The sequence below is a fragment of the Molothrus ater genome, chromosome 1 (assembly GCF_012460135.2).
Source record: "Molothrus ater isolate BHLD 08-10-18 breed brown headed cowbird chromosome 1, BPBGC_Mater_1.1, whole genome shotgun sequence".
NCBI lineage: Eukaryota > Metazoa > Chordata > Aves > Passeriformes > Icteridae > Molothrus > Molothrus ater.
The window spans coordinates 69,235,913-69,248,008 of record NC_050478.2 but is presented as its reverse complement, the minus strand read 5'-3'; the positions used below and the strand labels follow the sequence as shown (position 1 = coordinate 69,248,008).

At 36.1% G+C, this 12,096-nt stretch overlaps 1 protein-coding gene across 2 annotated transcripts in view; it reads left to right on the top strand.

Annotated features, from left to right (window-relative positions):
- The window catches only part of EXOC2 (exocyst complex component 2), a 147,573-nt gene extending 135,907 nt beyond the window's left edge, over positions 1-11,666 (top strand). For both annotated transcript variants that reach the window (XM_036402437.2, XM_036402444.2), the window contains 5 exons: positions 769-824; positions 3,815-3,937; positions 6,202-6,263; positions 8,117-8,176; positions 10,088-11,666. In XM_036402437.2, the coding sequence (XP_036258330.1) occupies positions 769-824; positions 3,815-3,937; positions 6,202-6,263; positions 8,117-8,176; positions 10,088-10,181 (395 nt within the window). In that variant the 3' untranslated portion in view covers positions 10,182-11,666. The remainder of the gene's footprint in view (positions 1-768; positions 825-3,814; positions 3,938-6,201; positions 6,264-8,116; positions 8,177-10,087) is intronic.
- Positions 11,667-12,096: the final 430 nt, after the last annotated feature.

Sequence of the window (12,096 nt, the reverse complement as noted above, 5' to 3'; positions counted from 1 at the left end):
TAGATTTTTGCCTATTTTAAATCTTAGATGACTGGAGTACAGGCTGGGAAAGTTACAGAATTACAGCAGCAGAGAGTACTAAGAGCCTGTCCTAACTAAAGCACATGCTGCTGGATGTTCTGTTTAGAATTCACTTCTTAGTGTAATTTGACAAGTGTTTCATAAGCTTGGCAAGAAAATGCTTATTTAACTTCTCCACCTTCCCCAAAAGGAAATTTCTACTAAGGCATGACATCTCCTATAAACTGCCATGAGTAATATATTCTGAACCGCTTTCAGATAAACAAGAGACCTTGCTATTCCTATCTGTAATAATTCACAGATAGAGAAGCTGATAAAGTAGTAAGAGCTTGAAGACTGTTATACAAACAAAACCTCTTGACTTTGTTCTTTAGAACTTATCAACTGTGGTGCATGTTCTGTGCCATGGTGTGTGTATTCTAGCAAAGCATCCAGAATGTATTTTTTAATAATGCTATTTTTTTATTAAATTGCAAAGTTGGTGAAATTATCTTGCTAGAGAAGAATACTAAAACAGGAACCTACTGGCTTTTTTTAACCTTCTGCTGTAAGGAAATGTGCCTTTCTCCATTTGATTTGAAAAAGGAAATAGTCTGGTGGTGTGGCTATAGAACTTTCTCTTTCTGCCTCTGATTGCAAAAGTAGTAGTAAAAAAATGAAAATAAAAAGTACAGTATTGAACAGCAGAATATTATGGTGGTGTTGAGACAACAGAATGAAAGTAATTATTTGTTTCTCTTGTTTCAGGTGTCAGAAATTACTTGAAAGAAGCATTAGTGAATATCATTGCTGTGCATGCAGAGGTGAGGAGAAACTTCAGATCATTTCATGCTTAAATTCATATGATTTCAGTGTACTTTTGCTGGTAAATCCCAGATTTTTTTTTATTGAAGTGTCTTTGTTATAGATATGGTTTAGATTAGATTTAGCCAACCTGTTATGCAACTGTTAACTTTTTTTATGGGCAGAAGGAGATGAGTAGTTCCTGTTTATCCTCTCTAACACTCCATTACACCTTTTTGTCTCCATTATCTGATAAAGAGGAAAGCCAAATGCTAAAGTTAAATTCTCCCTTTCCATGCAAATAATATATAGATATATAGCTAGTTATGATGCTCTCTTTCTCTGATTACCTTTTTTTTTTCCAAAACATCTGTAAATTACCTTCTGTTTCACCTTGAAGGAACTGTTCAACACATGCCACTCAGAGTGAAAAGCCAAGATATGTCAGTCTTTTACATACAATAGGAAAGCTAAACACAGAAACTTTTATAGTTCCTGTAAGCACAAATACTGTTTGAAATACCTAAGTAGTTAATGGCTACCTAGGCTAGGAAGTACATGTTAAAACATTGCTTATAACATAATAAACTCGGAGGGGCTGCAATTATTTAGCCTTTTGGGATTGTATGGAGGAATTTTCTATGGTTCTTTAAGTTAGAGCCTGTGTTTTACATAATCACTCTTCTAATCATCAAGAGTGTTAACAGATTACAGTTGCTCCTGGTAGAAGCATTGGTAGTAATATTTCTCTTACCTTCCAAAATACCATAAGTATGGCTGCTCTACCTTTTCCCTGTAATTAAAATATAATGAGATTCACTTGAGGCTTTTACTTATCTTATTCCTTCTTAAATTACAAGGATTCATATAAATTAAAATATTTTCAGGAACTTCAAATTTGACTTGCAGTATTTTTTATTCTATTTCAGTGTTAAATTATAGCAGAAGCATTTCCACAGAAGCATTGTGATTTTACCAAATGCTTCCAAATGAGGAAATAAGAAACACTAAAAACATATACCAACATGATAACAATTTTAATAATGTTTTTCAGTGTAGTGAAAATTGATTAAAATGGAAATTAGAGGTTTTGCTTTAAAAAATTCAAAGTAATTTGTGACTTATTGAGGTAGGCTTGTAAGCATGCATACTTGTTAAAATGCTGCAGCAAAGGGTGCATTGCTGTGCTCTCTTCATTGAGACCGATACCGATTCTGGCCTAAATAGCATTGCCTCTTAAATTTCTAGATGTGAAATATACAGAAACACGAGAAGGTGTGTCAAGACGAAACTCCCATTTCCACTGGTGAAATTCTGTTAAGCTGGGTCAGGTTTAAGTTTAGTTAGCTAGGCAGCAAGTTTCTGTATTTTGAAACAGCAAAAATTAACTATCAGATGAATAGCAAGGATAGACTGAAATGGAAAGAAAATTGTTTCTCTACCTTTGAATTCAAATTTAGCTGAAATCAAAATAAGGGCTTCAAATTTGTGATGAGTCACCCTTGCTGACAATTATTTTTCCTGGATTCTGTAAAGTAACTTCAGGAGTGCTCTTTGCAGGCAGAAATACTCTCTTCTCAGTAGAAGATCTTAGGACATGTTCCTGGTATGTTTGTGTTGAATTGATCAGCAGTGTTTGGTGCTGAATAAGATGACCTCTTTCCAGCACTGGTAACAGCTGGTAGCTGCCATTTATGGAGTCACTGTGCTTGGCCTGTGGTGCAGACCTGCCTTTTGGAATGATCAGCCTTATGGAATGCCTGCTACACAATTCTTTATTTAAATCACTGAAAACTCTGTAGGAATCTTTCTTTCTTTGTTTTTTTTTCTTGTTGATTTTTACACATATATATTAATATCTTCTGTCAGTTACTAATTTTCTTTGTCAGACATGGGATCTAAACTTTGTGTAAAAGCAAAGGTATTCCAGCAAAACAATCCACTACTTAATTCTTTAGAATCTTTCAAAACAGAAAGTGTGGAAATGTTTCAAAACTTTATACATCTCATTTTCCTTCTTGTACCACTCCAGTCACAAACTTAAGCTTACATAAACCACTCCAACTTCATGTGTCATCTTCTTTCCCAGCCCTGTGCAGTTTAATGCAGCTTTATCATCACCTTTAAGCTTTGACACGAGTTTGGTGTGTCTAACCTATAATCTCACTTCCTCCTATATTCCAACCTCTTGGCCTGCATTTTCCTGAATTCATTATAGAAAATCATACTTTCTTGTTTTTTAAATCCACAACAATTTCTCAGTTCTGTAAAACTCCCTTTAAGGAAAATTGGTATCTTCATACTTCGCTTCAAGCATAGATTTAATAACTTTGTGATGCAGTTACTATTCTGAATATGCAACTTTTACAAGTTATACAAATAAGTGGTTATAAAGATTGTTTTGATGCATGGGAAAACCAGTAAGGTTTAAATTTTTTTGCCAGGGAACTAATAAATGGCAGGAGTGGCAGAATCTAAATGAAAATCCATTGACACCCTCATACTCACACAGGCTGTCAAATGTTTATCTCTGCCACCGAGTATAACAACACTAGCCATTGGACAGTGGTCAAATATAAAGGAGTCTAGAAGAAATAGCAAAATATATGATGGGTAAACAGTGGCTGAATGTGTAACTGTCAGTCAGACACACAAATCTGAATTAAAGGTGCTATCTACAAGACGGCTGTCTGTTACAGAAACCTGACTACCTACAACCATCAGCCAAAGGTACATATTTTGAAGTTTAGCTGCTTTTTTGTATAGCAAGAAGGTTATCACAAATCACATAGCCAAATTTGCTGCTAACAGAGGGGACTGGTCAAAGTGCCGGGCAAGCATCAAAAGACATCCTTCATATTCAAGTTTCTTTTGAATTTTTGGTATGTTGATAAAAATAAGTGAGATCTTTCAGTCAAAGATGTTTATGTTTTTTATTGAAATTTTAGTTTTTAAAATACTTCTGTTAATGCAGGTGTTGTGCTCATGGTTCTTCTTTCATTAAACTTAGGTGTTTACCATTTCTAAAGACTTGGTTCCTCGGGTAATGTCAAGGGTTGTAGAAGCAGTCTCTGAAGAACTGAGTCGACTGATGCAGTGTGTTTCATCCTTCAGCAAAAATGGAGCTCTACAGGTACCTGAATACTTTGTACTGTCAAACATCTGAATGTAGAAAACTGAGAATAACAGACAGAGGTATAATCTGGGCATTCGATTTATTGTAGCAGTGAAAGCAAGGAGATAAAAAGGATTCGTTACAACCTATTTCAGATTTATGAATGAATACCCTTTGGGATACTGGTTCTTGGGTTTATTATATTTAGGCTTATCTTTGTGTTAGACAGCATTAAAAGGCTACCTATATTCTATGAAATAAAAAGCATCATAGTGATATCTCTTTGAAATGTTGTCAAATACTCTCTTGGCCTGACATAAAAAATCACTTTAAAAGCAAAAAACAATGTAGTAATATTTTGAGATTTAAAAATCCCTAAAACAGAATGCAGTAGGATCTTGTAGGACTTTGCAGGACTAGTCACTTGTTTGTTTTACTCTCTCTAAAATACCATGTTGTTGTAACATGGGCAGAATAGCTTTGCTGTCTTTATTTACAGCTGGATTGGTGTTGCTATTGGGTAAGCTTTAAAAGACTCTAAGAAAAACACTTTTTTATAAAAAATCCCTTTGAGTCAGATTGCTATGGCTGTAACAGAAAAAGAGCAAACTCCCTATTTTCGTTGTACGTGACAGCATTCTTGCATTATGATGGGAAAATAATATCCAGTGGTAAGCCTTGTTTTCCAATTGCTGCTAGTAATGGCATTGGAGAGAGAATTAGTATAGGAAGATCACAGCCAAGTAAGATTGACTCTGTATTTAAACCAAATCTATGAATAACAACAAAGCTATGCCTATATCCTTTTTGTCCGATTAAACAACTGTAGGGACTTGCTGCCTAAGCCTGTAATTGAAAGGCTTTTTTCTCCTTACTGTAAGTTTGTCACTTATGGTCATTTTCTGTTCCTCTGAACGTGGAAAATCCTGTCTAACAGACAGCAGCAGTGTGAGAGTCATCCAAGCCTTGCTAGACTGAACAAAAAATTCTCATTCAAGCCTCACTCTGTATTCCTACATCCCACGACCCACAGTTTTGCAGGGCTTGCCCTTCCACCAGGTTCACTTAGGCTGTGATACTTGAGAAGGGGGGTACTGGTACCTCCTAAAATGTAGAAAAGACTCCAGAATCTTAGGCATAGGACTTCAAAAAGTCCACAACTCCTGAGCTTGGAGCACTATATAAAAAGAGGTAAAATACTGTGTGTTGAGAAAAGCATTTCTGATGAGTATAAAATTTGAGGTGGCTATGTTATATTTTGTGCCAGAAAGTTCTAGCTCTAAAAAAGCATACATTTTACTGGTCTTCCTACCTAGAGGAGGGGTGAGGTAGATAGCTAAAAGCCAAAGGCTTCCATTAGATGTGGAATTAGTTGTCTGTGTTGCATTGTTAAATGTTCTGTTTTGGAAGATTAACGTTGTGTGTGCATGTAGATCAGTTACTGTAATGTCTAACTGGATTAAATTTCATATTTATGCTTAAAAGAACAAAATGTTATTTTTTATGAAGTTCACTTTGTATTTTTAAATGAAATTATTTCATGGTCTACCAGAATGTTTCTATTTCATATAAAAGTTGTGATGATAGTGCTTACTTTTCAAACACCAATAGAGGATCTATGAAGTTTGTTTAATCTGAGAGTTGAGTTTCCTCCACAGTTTGCCTAAGTGAAAATTAATACCTGGGCATACAGTACAGTGCAGGAATAAAATCCCGAAGCTCTTGTGCCTGCCATGTGACACAAAAGAAACAAAGTACAATCATTCTGCTTCCTCATCTGATGAAAAAAAAAATTAATTCACCAGAAGAACCAAGCACAAAATGTGTATTGGCAGATTTTTGTACTTTTGTGTTTCCTTTCTCCCTGGCTAAGCAGTGCTGTGAGAAGTTAAGCTCACTGTATTTAATTTTTTAAAAAAAGAAGAAAAAAGTTGCATCTGTCTTGCTATCACAGTACAGAAAGGTGAAACAGAACTGAAGATTTGTTACTGTTACTGAGAGACAAACCAGTGTTTTTTAACTACTACACAGTGACCATGTAAACAGTTTGACTTGAATCAAAAGTATGAAATTGTTCCTTTGAGCAGTCTCCTGACAGTGTAGCATGGCAACAAAGAATACAGGAAATAAACTGTTAGAAGCCAAGGCTGCTTACAAGGGCAGCGTGCAATAGTGTTTGCCTCTCAAGAAGGTGAAGCTTTGGGATACTTGTATCCACTTGGTGAAAGGGCATTGTGTCGTCATTGTTTCAATATTTTCAATACTTGTATTTCTGTCTTTAGGCAAAACTTGAAATCTGTGCATTGAGGGATACCGTGGCCATATACCTAACACCTGAAAGCAAGTAAGATGTGCTGTAATGTCACTTTTTGCAGAGTAATGGAATCCTTGGTAAACATGCAAAAACACATACTGTAAATTTAGAATGAGGGAATTTTGCTTCAAATAGAATATGTGATCTGCTGTGTGAATATACAAAAACCAGAAGCCTAGCAAGATTTTATCAGTTGAAAGAAAATAGGGGGTTTTTTGTTGTTTTTTACTTAGACTTTTAGACACAAACCAGTATTTGCCACCAAAAACAAATTGTAAAACTTCTTAACAGCAGTACAACTGGTGAGGATAATTATGCTAAAGCCAGACACAAGCAGATCTTGATGAGTTGTATCCATTTTTTCGCAGCAATCTCATAAAACATAAATAACCTGCCAGATTGATCAGAGGGTCTACAGATCCAGCTACTGGCAGGGCCCCCTTATAGGGATATGGAGAATTAGGGCTCTCCATAAGGCTTATACAATACCCTGCTCCTTCTCCACACGCTAATCAGGGAAAGGGAATTCAGCTTCACACTGTCTCCTAGAGTCAATGCCTTTAAAAAGAGGTAAAGGCTTTCAGCAATTTACCATTTCTCACTGAGGCAAGACCAAAGATAAATAGTGTGGGGGACACTCACACACATTAATATAGAGGGAGAAGGAAAAGCATTAGCACCATCAATGGTTGATGCAGCCAAGGCATGTAAAAACAGGCTATCATAGCTTTCAGCAGTTTTGAGTAAAGCTGATTGATTGAAATTTCTAGGTGATTATGGTGGGGATTGGATATGGGCAGATTCATTCATTATTTTAATTACCTTCACATCTTTTAAGATTGGCATTATATGTCTCTGCAGGTGGTAATTTGATCATCTTACAAATCAACAGTTTTGTAGGAGACATTGCCGTCTTAATGTGTCTTCATAGAGTCACACATAGTGTCCCCTGGTGTCACTGCATTCCAATTCAGAGTACTCACTTCCCTATTCTGATAGTGACAAAGGCCTCTAAAAGAAAAACTACTAAAAGAAAACTACTGGGCAGTGGCTCAAATTGGATAAAATTGAAATTATATTGTCTGTCATAGGGCAAAGTACAGTGAACCCTTAAAGCCAGAGCTTCATGGAGGTGTTTTTTATTGCTGGACTTGTAAATAGTAGTAGTTGCCATAAGTCACCATATTAATCTTTTGCTGACAAGATTCTACCTATCTGTGCAGGTCCTGCATTGTTCCCTCATTTCTGTTCCACTCCTGTTGCCCAGAGCGGGGTGGGAACCCCATCTTTGGAGTTACTCAACACTTGACTGGATAATGGCCCAAAGAAACCTCCTCTAACCTTGAAATCAGCCCTGCTTTGAGATCAGGGTGGACGGTTGGACCTAAAGTCCCTTCCAACCTAAAATATTCTACGACTATGTTACCTCAGTGCAAACCCACTGGAATACTCTTTGTAGGCACTCTTGTGTAAGGCGGAATGCAGTGGTCTGTCTACTAAGCACAGAGAGACAAAATCAGTGTTTTATCTGTTCTTCATATACTGATTGATGGTCACTTAGTTTTAGGCAGAAGGCAGGCTAGCCTCTACCTGTTAATTTTTGAACAGTCCAGGACGTGACAGTCTTCAGTGAGCTGCTGATTAAACATTTCCTGTTGATGTATGATGTACATCACATTAGGAATATCAAGACACATGCTTGACCCCATGACTATTTTATATTCAATTTGCATATGCATATCAGGTCTCAGGTAAATATTTTGTCAATTTATTGAAATAAAGGATGGATAAAATATAGCATCTTTCCATAGGATTTATAGAGAGAAGCTGTAAATGCTGAGTCTTGTACTAGCAGAATATGAGTATTTTTGTTTTCCTTGTAGATCAAGCTTTAAGCAAGCTTTGGAAGCCTTGCCTCAGCTCTCAAGTGGAACTGACAGAAAGTGAGTATATTGCAACCTGTTGTTTCCTTTATGGTCTTTGGAGCCATTGCTTTTTACTCTTGTAAGAAAACCCTGATATAAAAGGATTAACTTTCACCATATTTGACCCTTCTGAATTACAGAGCAGAAGCCTTTTTGGACAGAGCCTGTGAAAAAGCTCAGTCCTTGCCTTGTTCATGGCCTGTTAAATTACCCAGAGGAGCCAATGGCTTTGTGACATATCCTGCTTGCCCATCCTATCTTCTCAGTTCAGTGTAGCTTTGTATTTGTCTTGTAGTATCTGTCTTCTTTACTCTTCCTTGATAATCTTAAGGTTTCTGTGAGTTCCATTGTATTGTTTTACTGAATTAAGTAGCAATTAAAAAAATGGCCAAGAACAAAGTTCAGGCTTTTGCAAGCTGATGTATGGGGAACTCATAAAACTGGCATGTTTCCTTTAAAAAACAAATAAAGAGGGTCTGTGGCTCTTTCTTAACATCAGGAGGAGGAATTTTGGATTCTTCCTTTTCCACCACCACGACCTTTGACAAACAGCCAGATACTTGATAGTCTATTTTACAACCACAGCATAATGAAGAGTACAACTAGGACAGATTTGTAATGAGTAGAGTAGTAAGTAAGTACAGATGGCTTGAACTAGAGATTGGTTTCATTGTACTTTCCTGCATCAAATCAGTTTGCACTTAGCAGTCAAAATTTAGAATATTTTGTAGACACATAAAGAGACTGTGCAGCTAATGGTCTGTGGTCTGTGCCTTCTTCCAGAAGTCCTCTGTCTATGTAGTCAAACCTGCTCTTCTCTAGTCACAACAAGTCTCAAGATACCTCCTCATCTTACTTAGATCTTACGCTTCATTAAAGTTAAAAATCAGTTTTGAGTAAGGAGAGATCTTTTAACTCAAATTTTCCAAAACACCTGTAGAAATTTTTTTTTCACTTAGTCACAAGCATCTGAGCTTCCTGAGACAAATGAGAATCAAGAATTTCATCATTATTACTTCTGCCTCAGTGTTTTGAGCCCCAGACAGTGCAGAATTTGTTCTGTTTCCCAGGTCACTACACGGCAATTGTCATTTTTCCAGGCAGGTGATTGTAATCTACATGTATTTGTGTAAAATAATATATTTATGCTCTCACTGAGAGCTGTTTGTGTGCTCATTCACAATCACTAGTATGATGCTAAATTATTACATGGACATGATCCTTTTCCTGAGGACCCGCTGAGGAAGCAGATACTGATTTTCTGGTTTAAGTTGCTATTCTTGGACTCGTTTGTTTTTTTTAACACACACTGTAATTTTGTTTTTTCTGTTACTGGGCTGTTCAGTAATGCTGCATGCCAAAAAGTTCAGGTGATACATGTCTGCCCTATATGGCTCGCATTTGAAATAGGGCAGAAAATTCAGAGATCACATTATTCCCTAGATTAAGGAGAGAGTAAAAGACCCAGCCAAGACTGTAAAACAACTTAAAGCATCTCCAGTGTTACAATCAATATTTTCTACAGCAGGCCCATCAACACCATTGCTCCCACATCTGTGGTTTGTGGATTATAGTAGATACTATCCCCTGCACGAGGTATTTTCTTGACAGCTGGGTAGATGTAAATTAACTATTGTTATGTCCCCAAATGAACTCATACACAGTTTGTCTGTTAGGGACAAAACAACATGACTGTGGTGAATTAACGTTTCTCCTGGAACAGTAAAAATATCTCTGATCTTTCAATCATAATACTTAAGAGAAATCTACAAATACCTTCCAAAGACAAGGCTGAGAACCCAAATTTGCAATTCAGCTACACAAGAAAAGCAGACAGGATACCTGAAGTCTCAGACAGAATAATCAAAACTTGTAGTAATTGTTCCCTTTCCAGAATTTTCTAAAGTTGTAACTGTTTTCCCTTTACAGGTTACTAGAAGAGCTGCTAAACAAATTCAAAAGCAGCATGCACTTGCAGCTTACCTGTTTCCAAGCTTCTTCATCAGCCATGATGAAAACATAGACAACAACACAATACAGACAAATGTGTTTAAACATTGTACATTTTTCTGGACTACTTCAATTCCTTTGAACACCCTAAAAAAGCTAAAAAGAATTCCACTGGAAAATAAATTGAGATACAACTTTCTCAGTAATGTTATGGGGTGTCCTGCTGAGTGAGACTTGTGTTCCTACATACTTTGATAAAATGATTTTCTGTCTACTGTATTTCACTCTGTGGAGGGAATTAAGTCAATTTTGTTTACATACATTTGCTCATGAAGAAATATTCATTACTGTTCTGTAGTCTCAGTTTCACTTGTTAAAAATACATTGAAATGTATTTTTAGCAAATGTCAAATTTGAGTATTAGTCATATTGTTCAGTGTATCAATTTAATTTCTAGGTGTAGAGTGATACTGAAGTGACTGGAAGACACAAATTCTATAAAGTATTGAAAAGTATGTAATAAGCGTTGCCCCCTAGAGCTGACTAATTAATGTCCAGATACCGTATTAAGTACACTGCTTCTTTTGCATTTAAAAATGGTAACTTTTTTTTTTTTTTTTTTTTTCTGTTCTCATCTATAGTTTTGGTGTTTGTAAGTCTGATTTCTTGGGGGTTTTTATTCTCTTAACTATTTTTAACTAAACATGTTACCGCCTTTCATGTTTCTCCCTTCTATTTGAGTATTGATAGTAACCTTCACATCTGAAATCTACTTTCATTGGCAATTAACACAAAAGCACTCAGAGTTTATAAGATCAGTAGAAAAAATGTCCGGGTAAAATACTCTTTGGTGTTAAGGAGTAGAATAGTTAATAGCTTCTCACATAGTAAGGAGGAGCACAATACATCGTTCATTTTGCTTCTTCCTTCTTACTCTTCTTGTCTTTCCTTGCTCTTACAGGCTTACTACCACCATCTTCCTCTTGTTAGTCAGTCCTCTTTTCCTATTTGCTCCACTAGTTATTGGATTTGTATGGGGGGAAATAGGGATTCAGGAGAGAAGAACAATTTTGCTGCCATTGTTTTGGGGGGTAACAAATGGGTTTAATTTTATAATTGATATCATGGCTTAGAATTAAATAATGCAGTAAGAATATATTCTTTCTGTAATTACAGTCATTTTGGGTGAATCATTTCAGGAATATTGCACAGTTTTCAAACAATTTCTTAGTGTCAGCTCATTTATTCTGCCAGTTCAATTATGTGCTTTAAAAATGCAGTGTACAATTCCTATAAAATGTAATTTTGGAGAAAGTTTGATACATACGTAGTTACTTGTTAAAAAGTTTTGTTTAAGTAGTAGAAGCATGTTAAATGGAAGTATCAGGCTTCAAATATATGTTATTATCATTAAGCACCTGGAGCAATGTTGTTTTGTTAAGTGTTGTCCATTCTGCGGTGGTCATAGTCTCAACTGCTGATATTAACTGAAATAGTCATCCAGTTCTGTAAAATATGTCACTTCAGAATAATAAAATATTAAGAGATATGGTCAAAAGCTCTTCTTGAATTCCTCATTTTTCCAAGAAATATTATTTCTTGCCAGTCTACAATTTCTGTATTCATATCAGACATGTTCTAAGTATTGAAAACCTATTCTGTTATCTGTACTGTCTTAATACATATTCAGACATCTCTTTATTGTAAGATCATTCTCTTACTCATCTTTTACTGCAGCAGCTTGTTGCTTGTCTTTAAAACCTGAAGTCAGACTTTTGTTTAGGTGCTTCTCTGAAGTAACTTACGCTTCGGAACATCTCGTTGACGGCAACAAGAATAATGTGGAATCGATCAAAACGTTCCTTGAATCCCATCTGATATGACTGAATGTTCACAGTCAAGTCAGAGCACTGCTTTTGAATAAATCCACTTTGTGGATTAAGGAAGTCAGTGAGCATCATGCTGCAACAGGAGGTATTGGAATCCCT